Here is a 19,671-nt window from a genome sequence, read left to right as displayed (position 1 = left end):
AAGTTTAAATGTAAAATTTAAATTCAAATAAGTTTGTAGCCAAAGGCTACACAAATCAATTTAACGCAAAGTTGGTTCAAAACTTAACCGGCATGGAATTCAACTATCAGCAATTATAATGCAAGACTGAAGACTATAAATCTTATCTTATCTAAAAATTTCATTTGGATTCTGGTGGGAAAACGGATGGGGAATTGACAGTAAAGATCTCAAACATAAAATAACTCTGGTTACAAAATAAAGGAACGTTACATTATACTTTGTTCCCTGATTAATTATTCACTACATGAAATAGTGTAATGCATTTTTGTTTGCATCATTTACAGATTATTTATTTTATTTAAATGCTGTCCAAAGCTGAACAGGATTTTGCTCTTTTTAAGGGAAACTGGTTCAGATTCACAATACATGTAAAGAAAACCACAAAAAATACCACTAGTGGATTCCAATGATTTTTTTGTTTGAATCTTTCACAGAAATCATCAGTTATGATGATTGTTGTTGTTTATTATTACCATTGGTACAGAATTTACTCAGTATGATAATTTAATTTTAGCTTTTAAATTATAATCATAAATTACTTGTAATAAGTAGAGTGATTAAAAAATACAAACTTCTTAATATTTTTACCATTTACAAAATTTAATCATAAAAAAAGTATTTCTAATGCTGGTACAAAATTTACTCATTATAATTTAATTTGATTTCCTTCACTTTGAAATATTTTTTTCTCTTAATAACAGAATCTAAGAAACTAAAGTAACATATACTAGTTTGAAATGCATTTGTTAACCTTTTGTAAATTTAAAATATCAGGTAAATACTAATATAATATAAATATTAACTAACTACTCAAAATATTAATGTTTAATACATTAATATTATATTTTATAATTTAAAATATTAAACTTTTGTAAATTTCATTACTCATAACATAATCATAATCACTGCCATAAATTTATTTATGGTAGTGTTCCAAGAATTTATCAAAGCAGTAGTAGAAATGATGAAAATTGGAGAAATTGTTTGTTCTGATTAAGAGCTTATTTTTTAGAATTGTTATTTAGTCTAGATCGGGTTTTGTTGACAATCCGCCATTTTTTTCTGATCTTCAAAGCCGGGTCTAATCCAAAAATCGCCAAAAGGACCAATACTAAAGCTGTTTCGGCCTTTTTTCGTATAACTTTGGGTTTGTTCATTAAATTTTGTTTGCGAGATGTGAAGAAATGGTGAGTGAAATGCGTGCAAAGACATAATTCTTGTAATGGTTAAGGAAATCATTTCTATTCTATATGCAAATGTGCATTACCATTTTGAGCAAATAGTTTGTATAGCATCGGTGGTTCAGTGGTAGAATGCTCGCCTGCCACGCGGGCGGCCCGGGTTCGATTCCCGGCCGATGCAGGGGTACTTTTTTGGTCAGGAAATTTATTATGATTGAAATGAATTAAATAAATCTTTAAAGCTGCGTCTATTTGTGTGGATGCATTTACAGATAGAAAATTAACTTTTGAGTGAATGGAAACTTTATTTTGCTGAATGCGGGTACTGAAAAGAAAAAAAAAAAAAATCATGTATGAAAAATGTTCATATAAATTTATAAAAGTAAAAGAAAGATTAATAATGATAAATAAAGATTTCAATAGGATTTTCCGAGACGTGAGTGATGTCAAGGGTTCCTAAAGCATACGATGTTCTTGAAAAATCTGCTTGAAAGAATTTTCAGCAATATTTAGCTGGCTATAATAATGATGATGTAAGATTATATTTATTAAAATTTAAATACATGTAATTTTGTGATCATTTAGGAATTACTTAGAAAACTACCCAAAATGTTACTTGCATATTATAACGTAATTGTGCTAAATAAGAACGGTTTGGCATAGGTGTTTTCAACCTTTTTTGCCCTGTGCATCCCTTTTATCACTGCTAGAAGTTCACCCCCCTTCCTGTTACTTTTTAACGTTTTTTATTAATTAAACAACTAAAAGTATAGAACATGTTGATAAATGATAAATCTTAAATAAAGGTTATTTGCTTCATATTCATAAGCTAAATAGCGAACAGCTAAATAAAAGCTTTACTGCATTTTTCCGTGAAACTGGCAAATTCCTTCCTTGTTTAGGAACTTTCACCAATTTTTCTTTCGCTAGTGGTGCCATCTACTGGTAATTGTTTGAGTTTATTGCAATTAGTGTTGAAAGCTCAAATTCATCGCAGAATGGTGTTATACTTTTATTATATTTTAAAGATGTTAATACGTAGTAGATAGAAATTTTCGTTTCCTTTTAAAGGAGATATTTTTATTTAGTAAGAAAACAAGAAATGAGTTAAAAAGTTATCCTACTTAATTTACTATTACTGCAAGCAGCTGATGTCTGATACTAACTTTACAAACTTTAGATATTCTGAATTGTATTTATTAGAAATATTTACTTTAATTTAAAAGTAATTTTAAGCATACATTTATTTATTTAAATTATTCATAAAGTAAGAAGTTAGCAGTTGGATGGAGGACATACTATGCTATTTCAGAAAAATGTTCAATACTTGTTGATCAATTTTCCTGTACAAAAGAATAATTTACTATTCCATATTAATTATATGATATAAAATTTATATATCTGTTTTAAATACATAAGAGAAAAAGAAACATTACTAAAAGAGATTTGATTTTAGGAATAGAATAAGTTTTTTTCTTTCCTTCTTATTAGCTCAAAGAGGCAATTTGCCCAGAGGGGCTATTAATTACGTTTTGGCGCTTTACGTTTAAATTAAAGTTAAGAGATACTAGTGATTTTGGTACACTTCTTAAATATTCGACTACATGTATAAGACGACTGCGGCTTTCAGAAAGGCATTTTTAAAGCAAAAGAAACACGTCAAATAAATTCAAGTCTCTTTAATTTATTTGGCTTGAGGTTGCAGCTAATCAGAAAGTACCGAAATATCTTCTTCAGTCAATAAAAATTTCTAAATGACGTTAATGACGTTATGGTCTAATCGCATTTTCTTTCTTTCTTTCTTTCTTTTTTTTTTTTTTTTTTTTTTTAATCTTTTAGGTAAGTCATAAATGGTTTTCAAAAGACATATCTACTTCAGCAGTAGAGTTATTTTTAACTTTTAGAATAATTCGTAAACTAATTTTAAGTATTTATTAGTCCAAAGGGTCTTCGTCCCTGAGAAACTATTGTTTTCGCTTGAATCGTCAAACGAATGGAATCCTTCTGAATGTATGTTTCACTTTTCAAACTGTTGCCACCAAATGTTATCGCCCTGTATTAGATATGAAGAAATTAAATAATGAAGAATCTGCATAAATGTATGTATGTTTCTCGCATTACGATAAAACAACGGTACATAAAGCCATCCAGTTTTGAATGACGTAATCCAACTGCGAATATGGGCATCTGGAAGCCCAAATTTGAAATTTGTTATATTTATCGATTCCATATAAGGATTTCAAAGGGAGCAATGTCAAAGTTGTACAGAAAAAACATTTTATCCCCAGCGCGTGAAACTGTGTATCGAAAATTCTAAAGATATACTCAATTATACATTATTTTGAAATAATATTGCTCTTGAACTGAATTTTATGGTTTAAGTGCGAAGAACATGATATTTATTAAATGAAGGTAACGCCCCTTTGGACGTAATTTAAAATCTGAAACCTTTCAGATTTTCTTTTTATTATTATTATTATCTGAATATCATTAAAAACGCAGATTTTATATTCTTTTCTTCTTTTTTTATTTCTTTTCACAGATACTGTATTATTTTACAATCCGACAGAGAATACGTGCATCGGTGATAATTCGCCAATGCACTCAGAGACAAGAAAGAGGCAATGTTGTTATTGCATCATTGCTTGCTTCTTGTCTCTGAGCCCCATCGTATTTATGTGCTTCATCCTTTTTGTTTTGAAAATATGTTATGTTTGAGAATTTCAGACTCTGATTATGACTATAGTGGTGGTGTGGTGTTGGTGTATTTGATTCTGATGTTTTAAAATTACTTTGTGATATTGCTGTTGGATTGAATTTTATGGGTTAAGTGCGAAGAACATGATATCTAATAAATAAAGGAAGCACAGAAAATATTTAAAAAAAAAGCCTTTTTGGGCGTAATATAAAAAAAAAACTTTTAGATTTTTTAGCTTTATTATTCAGCATAATTTTCTTCGCCGTATACAATTCAACAGCAAATTACAAAAATTTTGAAAGCAGCATAGAAGTATACGTTAACAATTCCCTATGCAGCGTTAAGTATTGCCAGATATTTTTCTGTTCACCTGTTTCTGTTTTTTCAGTTTTCAGACAATTTTCTCAGTTCATAATATCAATATTCAGTTCTCTTACAGTTCAGTTTAGTTCAGGCTTTACAAAACTTGTTTGTCCTTTTATTATTAATGTTTTCTGTGTCAACTTTATTTGTTAATAATCACGTTCTTGACGCTTACGCCACATAAAATTCGATTCAACAGCATAATCACAAAATGCTTAAAAATGACGCATTTTTAGAATTTACAATAGACAGCCTCGCACGTTGGGATTAAAAATGCTTTAATCCGTACAGTGTTGCCACTGCTCGTTTTCAAATCGTTGAGTTTGATAGTCGAAAATTCGTTAAAGTTTTCAAAATATGAAATGGGTTATAAAAACCAATTCGTTATTCAAAATTCGGGCTTCCAGGGGCCCATGTTCGGGTGGAGGATTACGTTATTCAAAATTTGATGGTTCTAGGTAACGTTGTTTTCTTTCATAATGCGAGAAACATGCGTGCATTCATTCAGATTCTTCGTTATTTAATTTTTTTAAATGTAATACAGGGCGATAATATTTGGTGGCCTACAATTTGAAAAGTGATACGCCGTTTATAATGATTCAGCGCAAAATGCCGCTTCGAGACTAATATCCCATTCGGACTACGTACCTTTTGGGCTAATAAATTTTTTGCAACTGAGAGCAAAATCCGGCACATTCTTGGCCCCATGTATTGTGTATGGAAGTAACTTGAACAGAATCTTTTGGTTTTTGTGCAGGAGAGCACTGAATTTTTTCCTTTTATAGCTTTTTATTTAATTATTTATTTATTTAATATTAGGGAAATTAAAGAACATACAAAATTCTTGCAAACATTTTATTGCAGAAAATAATTCATAAATACTATATTCTCGATAGCAGACAGAAGTAAATCTGAAGAATATTTAAATTAAAAATGTTACAATAATGTAGCAGTGCTTTCGAAATGGACATTTGTTTACCTCGAAAGAAAATTATTTCAGTGATAATAGCTAACATTTCGAATCTATGAAAAATACCTTATCGTCTTCTTTGGCATCGAAGTTCCAAAGATATGAAAAAAAATAAAAACCTTCATGAAGAAATATAATAAAAATATAATAACTTATTCATAATATTCTGTTTGAAAATAAATTATCGTATTTTTCACAGATTTAATTAATAATCTGAGTGATATGCTTCTTCTTGCTCATTCGAATATCGTTCAAACAATGATAACGATTCTTCTGAGTCTGTTAAGAAAGAAGAAAAAACACTGTCAGAAAAAGATGAGGCATTACAATTCATAATGAAATTAAAATATAACAATTGTTGTGAAATCTCCTATGAACTACATCGTATATCTTTAACAGTGTAACGCAGGGCTTAATTTCAAAAAATAGAAGTACTGGAGCTCTATAGAAGACATTTAAGAAAGAGGATCAAGAATAAATAAAAGAATGAAGTGACTAATAAAATCATTAACAATTACAAAATTAAATAATTCATTAATAAAATAATTAAATAATTAATGGTTAAAGTAATTAAATAATTAAAATTTAATAAAATGCAAAGTGATAAATTAGAATTTAATAAGCAATTTTTAATATAATTTTATTACTAAAAATAAAGTTTTGAAGATCAAATTTCTACTGAAATTATTGTTCACCTACATAAAACAAGTGCCGGAGGCTTCTTATTTAGGGCTCCGATGCGATCCGGCTAAAATTATGAATTATCCCCAAAGCTAAGAAAACCGCCGGAGCCCACCGGAGGCGGCGCAATTTAAGCCCTGGCCTAACGCAAAATAATAAATGGCGATTTTTGTATCCGCGACTACCATACTGGCTACATATCAAAGGTTTCAAGCTTAGTAGTAGTTCTACCAAAACACAAGCAAAAATTTAATTATTTCAGACAAATATATTTGGTGATAATTAGCATTTTTAAGTGTGAAAACTTGTTCTAAGTTGTTTAAATTTCTAACGGATTTTAGTTAAGTACTTATGGATTTAAAATCATTATTAATTTTAATTTTTCAGCATGAAAATTTGGAATTTATTGTTTCCTAAAGAAAGAGTTGCAAACAAAAGGAATTATGCTGTCTTATGACAAGCGGTAAAAATAATCTCAACTGAATAAAACAAAGTTCACAAAAACTTTTATTTCTTTTATGGAATTCGATGGTGGTGCGAGGTATCATTGCTTCCTAAGAGGAAAAAAAAAGCACAACAGCTGTTCACGGTTTAATTCTTTGAAAACCGAAGCCTTCACTAACTTGCATGCTTGAAATAGAGCAGTTTCCTTTCCTCCCCCATCCATTAACGCACAAAGAGGTGTGAAGATTTAAAATGACATCCTTTCTACATCCTAATAAATAAAGATAAGAAACCTCAAATAAATCTTTTTTAGGATAAGCTGTCTGCAATAAACTGATACAATGTATTTTGGGAAACTTCACTTGCTACAGCATAAACCCTAGGGAGAGGGAAAAAAAGACATTGCAATTTCAGCCGTTTCGGGCGGTTGTGGTTGTTTAAATGAAGGGCCGTCTAAGACGTTTTGGTCTTCAAAGAGTTAAATCATCTTGATTCTCTTTCCTCGTGGTTCTGAAATTTACACATTCTTGAGAATTCTTGATGGTCGGTAAACCGTGGTTCCCGAGCTATACGGCTCTGGGAGGAATCGATTTCTACTATGTCCATCGGTTCAAGGAGGTCAGAATAAATGGAGTAATCGTCGCCTGTATCTCCGGTACATTGAAAATGAAGCCATGAAACGTGACGGTATGACGTCACGACTTATCAGCCATAGTTGGACATCTGGTTCGTTTTGTTTACTTTTTAATCAGTGTTGTCAACAAGTTTGCTATTCATTATTTCCCGTTCTAAATTTAATATTCAACGTAAATGATTTTCTACTTAGTATATAGAAAAATCATAAGGATTGCAGATAATTGTTTCAAACTGAATAAAATATAGATACATGAAAATGTATAAACGATAATTATAAGACTGATGAATACATGACGAAATCGAGGAGACTAGTGAAAGTTTCAATGGTATTTTATGCAAATTATGCCTAAAGAGACCTCTCTGAGCTTGCAGACGTCGATATTTGCTCTCAGAGTAAGTATAATTTTATTTAATTGTATGTTTCGTAGTTTTATCAGTACACTGTACAGCGTCCATGATAAAAGGTGACGTCACTTTGCTGACATTTCCTTGGTTTCACTTAAAAGACGTCGTGCTTACACCATCTCTCCTAACGTCCGTGGTCGGGTTAACGTAGTGCAGGCGGGCGCGGAGTATTTGGCGCTAAAGAAGCACACGCGACTAACGCACGAGTTGAGCGAAGCGAGCCAGTGACAGCTTGTTCATGAGTGCGTAGCGTGTCAAAAACTCTCAGGCGAGTGACTAGAGTATCTAATCGAGGCCTTAAGCTCCGTCCAGACAGTGGTATAAATGTCATAACTGGTTCAAGCGAGCTTCTTTGCTAGATAACCAGACATTGCTACGTCACAGAAATTGGTTTAAAGGTTTTGGCATAAAAGTCGAAGTTTTCAACCTTATGCCGACTTGGTATAAAAGTCGACCAATCCGAGCGAACGTCTGAAACCTCTTGAGCGCGAAAGCTGTTGACACGTCCAGTCATGCTCAAATTTAACTTCTCTAATTGGCTGCGCCTTAGACCCTGTCTTGGAAGTGTGAACGGAACTATCGCATTTTATATACCTTATGACTATGTGTCTATGACATTTATACCACCGTCTGAAAGGAGCCTTAAGCTACTTTAAGCCAGTGTAACTTTCAGCCAGTTGCAGATCTCACAGGTATTTTTAGCATCAGCTTTATAATTTGTTATAACTTTATGTTGCTGCTTTTATTGTTATAAGATAATAGATGTTTTCAGATGCCACCGATCTGACATAGCTACAAGAAAGAAACCAGTAGTACACGAACTACAAATTAGAGGCAACTACAAAGAAAAACAGGGATGAAAACCGTAATTTTAAAAGTTGAACGAACCACACTTTTCGCTCTTTTACAAAAATTAAATGGCCGTACAGCCGGTTATATATGTCAAGATAAATTGGCTCATAGCAAGAAATTAAATTTGGAGAGGTTACGATTAATCACGTGTCATTTGGCAGTAAATAACCCGCCGGTGATTCGAGAAAGAAAGCAGTCGAGGAACTTCAGGAAAGTTAAGAAAACTTAAGTTGTGAATTTAATTATTGGGTCCAGTTTTCCAACAATGTTAATATTGCAAGCTTTATTGCTAGTCGTGTGAATCCTAAGGCCCATATCACACATGCATTTGTTTCGTACGAGCAACTGTTTTGAACAACATTTCTGCCTAGTTTACTATAGGAAAAAAGACGCTCGATTTTTCCCCTTCCTTTCGGAAAAATTGCAGGTTGTTCGTTTTCAAACAATTAGCTATCAGCTTCGAATGCTATCGCCTTGTTTGTGATAGCGAACCAGTTTACCCTTTACGTGTTAACCACAAAGTAATGTGAGGTGATTGGCCGTTTTGAAAAAAAGCAGGAAAATTGCTTCTAACAGTTGTTCTTCCTAAACAAACGATATGTTCGATATATATATATATATATATATATTTCCGAAACATATATATATATATATATATGTTGTTCTTCCGAAACAAACAAACGATGTGTCATAGCAGCCTTAGACAATGAATACGTTAAAAGTACTTTCATAAGTGCATCCGAAGAGCTATTCCAGGATGTAAAGAACAAAGCAGAAGTTCTTAAAAAAATTAGAGTTACCCCCGTCTGCTAAAACAGTAAAAGACAGAACAGTGAAAATATCTTAGAAGACAACCAATTAGCAAATCCAAGATCTTAAACTGGTTTCAGCTTTATGAGTAGCTGTTCACAAATCTTGGGACATAAATGTATTAGCCCAAGTTGCACTTTCGTTCGATTTATATCGTCCACGGGTTATAAAGAACCTTTAGTTCTTTATAACTTGTGGACGGTTTGGTTATCTAGCATAGAAGATTATTGCCACTGCAAAGTCAAACACGTCGTGAGGATATTGTAAATGCTGTCATTAAATGCATGGAGGAATATCTTATTTCACTCGATAAAATTGTTTCAATTTCAAAAGATGGAACAGAAAATATAACCGGAGTCAGAAAAGGTTTCGTTTATGTTTTAAAGGATAAAATTAATCAGGAAATACTTAATTTAGAAGTCAAACAACAAAAATCAGCGTTACACCCTCAAATTTTCACAGGACTAGTTTCGATGGTTTTACCGAACCATCATCCTCAGCTGCAAAAAAATAAAACCATCGAAACTAGTCCTGTGAAAATCTGAGGATGTAACGCTGACTTTTGCTATTTGACTTCTAAATTAATATTTGTTCGGCGTGGTATTGTATCTTAATTCAGGAAATACTTGTTTACCGTTGCATTATAGCAACGCTAATTTGAATTAAACATTAAGCATTTGAATTAAACAGCATATAGCCTAAGTAACACTTTCGAGAGAGGAAAAATGCAAATTAAAATTTGGTATTTTTTTAAAATTTTTGGTGGAGAGTGTATATGTTTACTGAAAGAAAGCTTGATAGACTCTCTTAGATGATTCATTGATTCTCAATGGAACCTTGAATCCATACGATAGCTCGATTATCAATCATTATTATTAATGGAAATATGAAATGTAATGGACTTTTTATACACTAAATATAAAAACAACACTAAACATAAAAATTTACATTTGTTTGTGGACTCAAAGGTCATGGTAAATCCAGGCATGTCATTCGAAGGACTTGAGACGAATTTTACAAGTATCTTATTATTCTGAGAGTCATGCTGAGCTGGTGAATCCTACAAGGAAAAAAAATGGAATGAATATTTCCTTAGATTTTATGAAAAAAATGAGTCATTTTTAATGAAAATATTAGAAATATGAAATATTACTTTACAAGATATGAAGAATAAATAAACGCAAACTACAAACGATAAAAATAATATATTGGAATTCGTAAACTTCATGTTACAATCTTGCATATTGAAGAATTTTTCATTAAAGTCTCAAACAATTAGAAAGATAATTTTAAAAACGAAAATTCATATGCACAAAAATAAACAAAATAAAATTAAAACACATAAATTACTGAATTATGGTAAACTGAAAGAGAAACAAGTCAAACTATATATAAATATTCCGAATACGTTATTCACATAAATTATGAAACATTCTACGAGTAATCAAACTTATAATTAAATAAGAATGGTCTCGTAAACTTAAAGTTCTAATCTTTCTTTGACTCTTCAAAATTGTTAATCTCTCTCTATATAAAGAATAAAGTCTGTATGTATGTTTGTTCGCTAATAACTTAGTCACTACTATAGCTATCACCAAATTTCCTACAATTCTTTTATGGGTCCTGGAAAAAAAAAAAAAAAAAAAAAAAAAAAGACTCAAATCAGATATTAATTAAAAATTCGGAAAAACGATAATTTTCGCCCTCATTTTTTCCAGTGGCAACAGTCTCGCAAGCTGGAGATGAAAACAAGGACCACCTTGGGTGAAAATCTGCTTTATTTCGAAAGGTGTTGCCACTGCTCGCTTTCAAATCGTAGAGTTTATTAATAAAAAATTTCTAAGCTTTACGATGAAATAAAAATAGCATTGCCAAACATTAAATACATTATTCCCGGTTCCAAAAATTCGTGGAAAGCCATTTCGACTGTTCCCATCTTCGTACGACTTTAATCAGCCGACATATTAATTAAAAACTCTGAAAACGCTTATTTTCGCACTCATTTTTTCGAGTGGCAACAGTCTGGCGCGCTAGAAATAAAAATACTTTATTTCGAAACGTGTTGCTACTGCTCGCTTTCAAAATATAATGTCTAGATGTAGTTAATCTGTTGTATAATATGGATGTATACTGCGAAAATGGGACAGTTCTATATCTTTCGTTCTGCTGGGTCGATTGACGAAAATTCAAACTGCGTTTCTTATGTCTCTAAAGCGCGACTTAGGATATATATTAGATTTATATATAGCATTGTTCTAACATATGTATTTTGACACAAAATTGAAATTGGACTTTGTCTGAGATAACACACCAATTTTTTTCCATATTTCAATTGTGCGATTCAAATTATGCCTGGATATTAAATTTTGTAAAATTTGGTGCGACATTTACGAAGAAATTAAAAAATTTAGCTTGGCGCATTTTTTTTTCAATTTGCGCCAAGAATAATTTATTTATGGAACTTCTTAATATATGACAATCCATTTTCCTTTCCCTTCCATGTTGCAGGACAGGTAAAAAAGTCATGTCGTTCCTACTTTCAAATAATTTTAACAAAGTGTGTAAACCACATTAGATATTATTATCGCTTTCAACAAATATGCCAAATTTCAAAACGCGCCAATATATAAATTCACATATATCTTCGAAAATTTCGAGTAATAAGCTCTAAATATTTGCAGGTATACTTAGAAATAGTTTAAGATGATGGTAAAAATTTTACAGGTTAGAATTAAATTCCTTTTTTCAAAAATTTATAAAAATTAATTAAAAATACAAATTTTTAAAATGAATTATAAAAAATGGGTGAATGTTATTTGGAATGAACCTAAATTTTGAAAAGTTAAAAGAAGAATCAAATAAGTTTTATAAAAAAAAGAGATATTAATAAATGTATACCAATCTCAATTAACATGGAGGAGCTAAAATTTTGGAGAGCTAATGTTTTAAAAACTACTCGTGCGATTTTTACAAAACTTGGCAGCTTGGCGGAATTTGAGTGGTTGCATTGAAATATGGAACAAATTGGTATGTTATTTCAGAAAAAGTCCGATTTTTGTGTCAAAATACCTATATTAGAAGAAAGCTATATATAAATCTAATACGTATACTAAGTCGCGCTTTCGAGACATGAAAAACGCAAGTTGAATTTCGTCAGTCGGTCCAGTAGGACGGGAGATATAAAACTGTCCCATTTTTTTTTTTTTTTTTTTTTTTTTTACCTCGCAGTGTACAAGAAAAATCAAAAAAGCTTCTGGGACTTTCCTCAGTGTTAAATATCCGATACATTTCAATTGCAGTCTAATTCGCAAAACCTTCTTCACTTGATATTCAAAACGCATTGTACTGGAAACTCCACAAGTTTATTTTGATAATTAAGTAATTAAGAATCTTGAATTGCATTTCGCTCAGTGCAAAGTGACCATTTTAAAACAGAAAAAATTATCATTTTATACGATCCTACAGCTTGCGACAGTGATAGATAGAGCTGAAACTTTTTCTGTTTACTTACAGATCCACAATATCTAGCAATCCTTTTCCCATTGTCAACAGTGTGACCATCGTAGAGTTCGACGTAATTTGTATCGCACTCGTCCGTGGAATTGAGAGCAAAAGCTGTGAAAGTAACCCTGGCGTTGTAATATTTAGGGACGGAAATGTACCAAATACACTCTGCAGTCCTGTTGTACGGCTCGGGATAGAGTGGACTCGAGAGAGCTCCTTCTTGAGCTTGAAATCGTCCTCCACATCCTCTTCCTGAAACCAAATTAGAATAATTATACATAAAAACGCCAAACGATTTTTCAATTACGTACATCTTGCACCAAAAAAAAAAAAAAAAAAAAAAAAAAAAAAAAAAAAAAAAAAATAAAAATAAAAATAAAAAATAAAAAATAAAATCTGAAGGCATTTAGATTTTAGATTTTGCCCAAAGGGTCTTATTTTTTAAGATTTGGTGTGTTACCTTTATTTAGTAAATATCATGTTCTTCGTACTTGAACCATAAAATTCAATTCAACAGCAATATCTCAAAATAATTTTTAAATGAGCATATCTTTAGAATTTCCGTCTGGTGCGCTGGAGATAAAAATGTTTTTTCTGCGCGACATTTCCATTGCTCACTTTGAAATCCTTGAGTTTGTTAACCCTTTCGCCGTCCTCTCCTGTCCGCGAAAATCCCCCCCCAGCGGTCGTCTGTTTTTCGTAGCGTGTAATGTTGTTTTCTCTGTACATCATAACTTTCCATACATGACTTTCGTAGTGGATGAATGTCAATGAATATTAAGTAAAATTATAAGGAAATAAAGCATAATGGTAAAATTGTAATATCTCTGCTTATTTCTAACAGCAGGGTAATTTGATAACATCTGATCCAGGCGGTCCACTTGAAAGCGCTTGAGAACGCTTCAGGAGCGTTATGGCCGCTTGAGACGCGTTACGGACGACGAAGAGGTTAATCAAAAATTCGTTGAAGTATTACAAAATAGAAATAGATAATAAAACAAATTCCAAAATTCAAATTTGGTCTTCCACATGCCCATATTCGTAGGAAGATCACGTCATTCAAAATTCGATGGCTCTATGTATCTTGTTTTATCACAATGAGAGAAATATACATCTTTTGATGCAAATATTTCATTATTTAATTTCTTCAAATATAATGCAGGACTCTAACATTCGGTGGCAACAGTTTGAAAAGTGAAACGGACATTTATAGTGATTCAACGCAAAATCGCAAACCGAAAACAATAGTCCTTCGGGAACAAAGCCCCTTTGGACTAATAATTTTAAAACAAGTAATATAAAAAATGTGAATTCAATTCCTACTTAGGTATAGTAAGAATTAAAAAAAAAAAAAAAAAAAAAAAAAAAAAACAGCATGCCGACTTAAATAAAATATTTAAATCTGAGTAATCTAAATTACTTGTTATAAATTATTTTATTTACTTTAATATGTGAAAAAACTATATTAACATCAAGTGCCATCCATCCACTACATGTTTGAAATATGTATTTGAACTTGAGTGGATGGCTAAAAAGTATTTTGTTAACAACTGAAAATTTGAGCAAGATATAGGAAGAGTGTGAAATAACAGTAGGAATTTAATAAGCGTATCTTTAGAATTTCCGATCCAGTCTCGCCAGCTAGAGATAAGGACTTTTTTTTTTTTTTTTTTTTTTCTGTACAGTGTTGCCATTGCTTGCTTTGAAATCGTTGAGTTTCTTAATCAAAAATTCGTTAAAGTTTTACAAAATATGAAATTGATAATAAAACAAATTCCAAATTCCAAGTTCGGGCTTCCAGTTTCCCATGTTCTAGTGGAGGACAACTTATTGAAAATTTGATGTCTGTAGAAACCGTTGTTTTTTCGACAGCGAGAAACATACATACATTTATACAGATTCTTCATTATCTAATTTCTTTAACTATAATGCGTTACTCTAATACTTGGTGGCAACAATTTGAAAAGTAAACCGACATTTATAGTGAACCAAAGCTAGTTGCCAAAACGAAATTAATAGACCTTCTGGGCTAACGCCTTTTGGGCTAATAATTTGAGAAGAGTATATCTTTAGAATTTCCGATGCACAGTCTCGCGCTGGAGATAATTTTTTTCGTACACTGTTGTCATTGCTCGCTTTGAAAGCATTGAATTTCTTAATCAAAAACTCATAATTGCTCTACAGTATATGAAATACATAATAAAATCAATTCCAAATTCCAAATTTGGGTTTCCAGATGCCCATATTTGGGTGGTTCATTCCAAATAAAAGTTGCCCATTTTTTTATGATTAATTTTTAAAATTTGTATTTTAAAATAATTTTTATAAATTTTTCAAAACAAATTTGAATTATAATTTTTAAAATTTTCACCATCATCTTAAAGTAGACGTATTTCTAAGCATACCTGCAAAAAATATAGTTTTTTATTCAAGATTTCCGAAGATATACGTGAATTTATATATTGGCGTGTTTTGAAAGTTGGCATATTTTTGAAAGCGATAAAGCATCAAATGTGGTTTAGGCACTTCGTTAAAATTATTTGAAAGTAGGAACGATGTCACTTTTTTTCGCTCCGGTATAATGGAAGGGTAAGGAAAATAGGTTGCTGTATATTAAGAAATTCGCCAAGTGAATTATTCTTGGCGCAAAGTGAGAAAAACTAAGCGAAGATAAATGTTTGAATTTCTCCGTAAATTTCGCACCACATGTTACAAAATTTAATAGCTAGGCATAATTTGAGCCGTAGAATCGAAACATGAAAAAAAATTGGTATGTTATTTCAGAAAAAGTCAGATTTTGTGTCAAAATACCTATGTTAGAATAGTGCTATATATAAATCTAATAATATATATCCTAAGTCGCGCTTTCGAGACATGTAAAACGCAATTTAAATTTTGTCATTCGGCCCAGTAGAATGGAAGATATAGATAGAACTGTCCTATTTTTTTTTTCGTAGTGTACAATGATGAAGCGTGGTTCCATTAGTAAGGATAATGTGAACTAATAAAACACACGTTTTATTAGTTCACATACAGTCACACGGCAGTGACAGCCAGAATGCAGTCGTCAAAGAGCCCCTTCATTCGCACATGTGTTGTGCATTATCACTGCGGCGCATCCACAGGGGCCAGTGTTTTTGACAATACTGTCACCAGGTGTGTGTGCCAGGCACCGTTTCACTGCTATAACATGTAGATGTGCACCTAGTATTTTGGTTGCAATCGGCCGCACCAAACGTATATAAATATATTTATATATATATCCACTCTGTTACCCGGCTCAGTGACCTCAGTTTCTTTACTCTTATATGTTTGTAAATTGTGCATTTTGTGCTTTAAAAATGATTTAATTATGTTGTTCTTACCTTCCGGTTAAGGTTTTTATGCCTAGTAAATCTGCAAGCAATATTTGTACAATCAACAATTTAAAAGCTGTTTAAATGCGGTGAAGCCGAATTTTTAAATTATATGGCGGACATATTTGTTTACATTTGAAACAGCAGAATAGTAGATTGGTTGCCAATCTAGAGAGACTAAGCTTCGCAACAACAAAGATAACGCCTTCATTTATTATCACGAATTAAATCATGCTTAACCCTTTCTGGAATGTTTTCGAGGGAATAAGTGTTTAAGATTTACTTCGTAATTTTTAATGTAGATATTTTGAGTTTTTATGTATTTTTGCCTAATTGAATGAGAAATACTAAATTGTCTGTGAAAAACTGTTTCTTTTTTGTTTTGTTTGCTTAATTTCTTTTATACATCGTTCTAGATTTATTATAGTATTTGAATAGAACACGGGGCAACGATTCGATAATTCTTTAAATGATATAAATTTTGTGCATTCTGAGTTATAATATGAACGAAATATAATACTGTTAAGTAAACCTAGCGCCAGAGTGTCGCTATGGTAAACAAAGTGAATTTTAAAGAATGCATTTATTCTGTTGTGGTTTATGCGTTGTCGGCGAAGTAGGTTTAATTCAATCTAATAAGTTTAAATAAAATGCAAGAAAAAATGCGTATAATTTAATATAAATATTAAATTTAAATTTATAATTTGCGTATAATTTCATGTGGTGTACACATCAGATTTTTTTCCATTGATGCACGAGAGAAAAAAAGGTCCATAATTCATTCTTTCAAATATAATTTTAACGAAGTACGCAAACCACATTTTCGTTATTATCACTTATATTAAATACGCCGAAATGTAAATTCACGTAAAGGAAAGTTTGAATAAAAAATTCTAATTTTTTGCAGATATGCTTAGAAATATATCTATTTTAAAATAATGCTAAAAATTTTATAAGTTGTAATACAAAAAGTTTTCGAAAAATTTATAAAAATATAAATTTTAAATAAATTTTAAATAAAATAAAAATATAAATTTTTAAAATAAGTAATACAAAATGGACGAATTACATTTGGATTGAGTCTAAATTTCGAATTCTGGAAGAAGGATTCTAGTTTAATAAAAAAGAGATATTAACAAATATATGTCAAATTCAATTAACATTAACAGCTAAAATTTCGAGAGCTAATTTTTAAAAAAGTATTCTTGCGATTTTTACAAAAGTGGGCAGTTTGGTATAGTCGTAGAATCGAAATATGGAAAAAAATTGGCATTTCAATATGGAAAAAGTCTGATTTTGTGTTAAAATTCCTATATTAAAACAATGCTATATATAAATGTAATATATAGCCTAGGTCGTGCTTTCGAGACATGAAAAATGCAATTTGAATTTCGTCAATCGGCGTAGTAGAACGGGAGATGTAAACTGTCCCCCCTTTTTTTTGCGCAGTGTACATTTTAGCAGTGTGTGCAGTGTTGCCACTGCTTGCTTTGAAATTGTTGAGTTTGTTAATCAAAAGTTCGTTAAAGTTTTATAAAATATGCAATTGTAATAAAACAAAAACGAAATACGGATTTCGGGTTTGCCTGTGCCCTTGTTCTTGTTATTCAAAATTTGATGACGATAGATACCGTTGTTTTCCACAATAGGAGAAACATGCATAGATTCCATCAGATTCTACATTATTTAATTTCTTGAAGTATAATACAGAGCGATAACATTTGGTGGCAACAATTTGAAAAGAGATACTGCTTTTATAGTGATTCAACGCAAAATACCTTTCAAAACTAATATCCCATTTGAGACTAACGTCTCTTTGGGGCCAATAATCTGTGGTTTGAGAAGGAATTAATTAGTTTTACGTTATTTCAGGTGCGAAAGACGGTTTCAGTTTCATTTTGGATAACGAACGGCTTTCAAGAACGAATTTACGAATTTAATTTTTTCTCGAAAAAGCCGTGGGCTTTAACTGTGGATTTCATAGTACAATTTGTAATTTGATGAAGAAAATGAATTTTTATTCATCGCAGCGTGAATATTTAATACAGAGTGGCAACACTCACCCTGATCCGTTGTAGTGTAGGTAGCGTAAAAACGTCCATTTTCATCCGGTACTGTAAATACTACATGAAGGAAGCTTCCGGTTGAAAATACGGGAGTAGGCACCTCATAACCGCAAAATGTATCCAAAAGAAGGGCTGAGGTATCTGGACCATCGTAAACCTGAAAGTGAAAAAAGAGTACAGGAATATTTTCTTGTAGTTAAATGGATAAATTATGAAATAAATAGCTTTATCCATTTGAAATTCTATTTTGCATCTTCGCTTGAAAAGGCAGTGTTAAATTTACCTTGAATGGAACGAGAAAATATGTGGTACTGATGCATTTTTAAAAATGGATTGTTTTCTATTTTTTTCCTCAATTAAAATATTTCGATTAAATAAAAATATAATAGTAATGGTTAGTGGAAAATAAAATCATATTCAAGCAATAGTTCCATATTTTGAAGAACTGACACGACATTTACATTTAGGAATTTGCTTAGAGGATTTTGAGATTACAATTCACTTTTAAGATTTTATCCGGGTGATTAAATTATTTTCCATTGTCTCCACTGTTTTATGCAATGTTAACTCTTCTGTAATTCTTTGTTCTTCGTCCTCCTTTTTACCTCGCCTAATTCTGTTTGTTCGTCTCATATTCTGTATGACCTCAGCTGGCAATTGTTTCAGCCTATTAAAGATTATTGGAATCTTTTTGGAAATTTATTACGTACATACATACAGGGCGATCAACGAATAAGCCCTGATTTCAAAATTAAATATCTCTGCCACAAAGATCGATAGAATTGTGCGGTAAATTGTACGCTTATTAGCAAAACTGTAAAAAATGGTGTATAGAAGTTTAGAAAATTTAGTTATGAAAATCGTTAACAGATGGCGCTCTGCGCTGAAAACTCTTTCGCTGAAAAGAGTCTTAAAAAATAAATAAATAAAATAAAGGGAAGCAGCCTTTGCAATCAAAATACAATTTTTTTCAAAATGTTCACCATTCGAAAGAATGAGGTGGCATAAACAAACAAGGAAATTTGACATCACGTCTTGCAATATCTCAACGAAAATGGAATCGCATGCAACGCCAATAACAATTCAAGCTCATCTAGAGTAGCGGGATTGTTTCGATAGACAGCGTCTCTCAATGCGCCCCACAGAAAGAAGTCACAAGGACTCAGATCGGGACAATATGGAGGCGAAGCTATTCCTGTGTCAGTAAATTGAGGATAATCTAACGCAATTACTCTATTCCCAAAGTATTCATGAAGAAAGTGAAAAACTTTTTGTTTCGATAGACAGTGTCTTTCAATGCGCCCCACAGAAAGAAGTCACAAGCACTCACATCGGGAGAATGTGGAGGCCAAGCTATTTCTGTGACAGTAAATTGCTGATAATCTAACGCAGTTACTCTATTCCCAATGTAGTATTCATGAAGAAAGCGAAAAACTTTATCTATTCGATGTGGTCGAGCCCCATCCTGCATGAACCAGTCAATCCTCCAACGCTAGTTGAGTGCTGACAAATTGTTTCAAAATTGTAACGTAACGTTCAGTAGTTATCGTTTCTCGTACGAAAAAGGGCCCGATAATACCCCTGGAGCATTCCGCAGCCCATGCAGTAACTTTAGGCGAATGCAATGCTTTCTCTTCACACAAATGAGGATTTTCGAAACCCC

At 31.7% G+C, this 19,671-nt stretch overlaps 1 protein-coding gene and 1 non-coding gene across 2 annotated transcripts in view; one reads left to right on the top strand and one right to left on the bottom strand.

Annotated features, from left to right (window-relative positions):
* The first annotated feature begins 1,333 nt into the window (after positions 1-1,333).
* Positions 1,334-1,404, top strand: TRNAG-GCC (transfer RNA glycine (anticodon GCC)). Its single transcript has one exon. It is a non-coding gene; the product is annotated as a tRNA-Gly (tRNA).
* Positions 1,405-5,131: 3,727 nt separating this feature from the next.
* The window catches only part of LOC118190809 (cubilin-like), a 413,937-nt gene continuing 399,397 nt past the window's right edge, over positions 5,132-19,671 (bottom strand). Inside the window, exons 61-64 of the mRNA XM_085826303.1 lie at positions 18,006-18,165; positions 12,594-12,838; positions 10,031-10,142; positions 5,132-5,533 (exon numbers count right to left, since the gene is read on the bottom strand). Coding sequence (XP_085682429.1) covers positions 5,460-5,533; positions 10,031-10,142; positions 12,594-12,838; positions 18,006-18,165 — 591 coding nt within the window. The 3' untranslated portion in view covers positions 5,132-5,459. The remainder of the gene's footprint in view (positions 5,534-10,030; positions 10,143-12,593; positions 12,839-18,005; positions 18,166-19,671) is intronic.

Source organism: Stegodyphus dumicola, chromosome 11 (assembly GCF_044657685.1).
Source record: "Stegodyphus dumicola isolate Sdum_Otavi_A_Nest chromosome 11, ASM4465768v1".
Taxonomy (NCBI): Eukaryota; Metazoa; Arthropoda; class Arachnida; order Araneae; family Eresidae; genus Stegodyphus; species Stegodyphus dumicola.
This window is presented reverse-complemented; position numbering and strand designations above follow the sequence as displayed.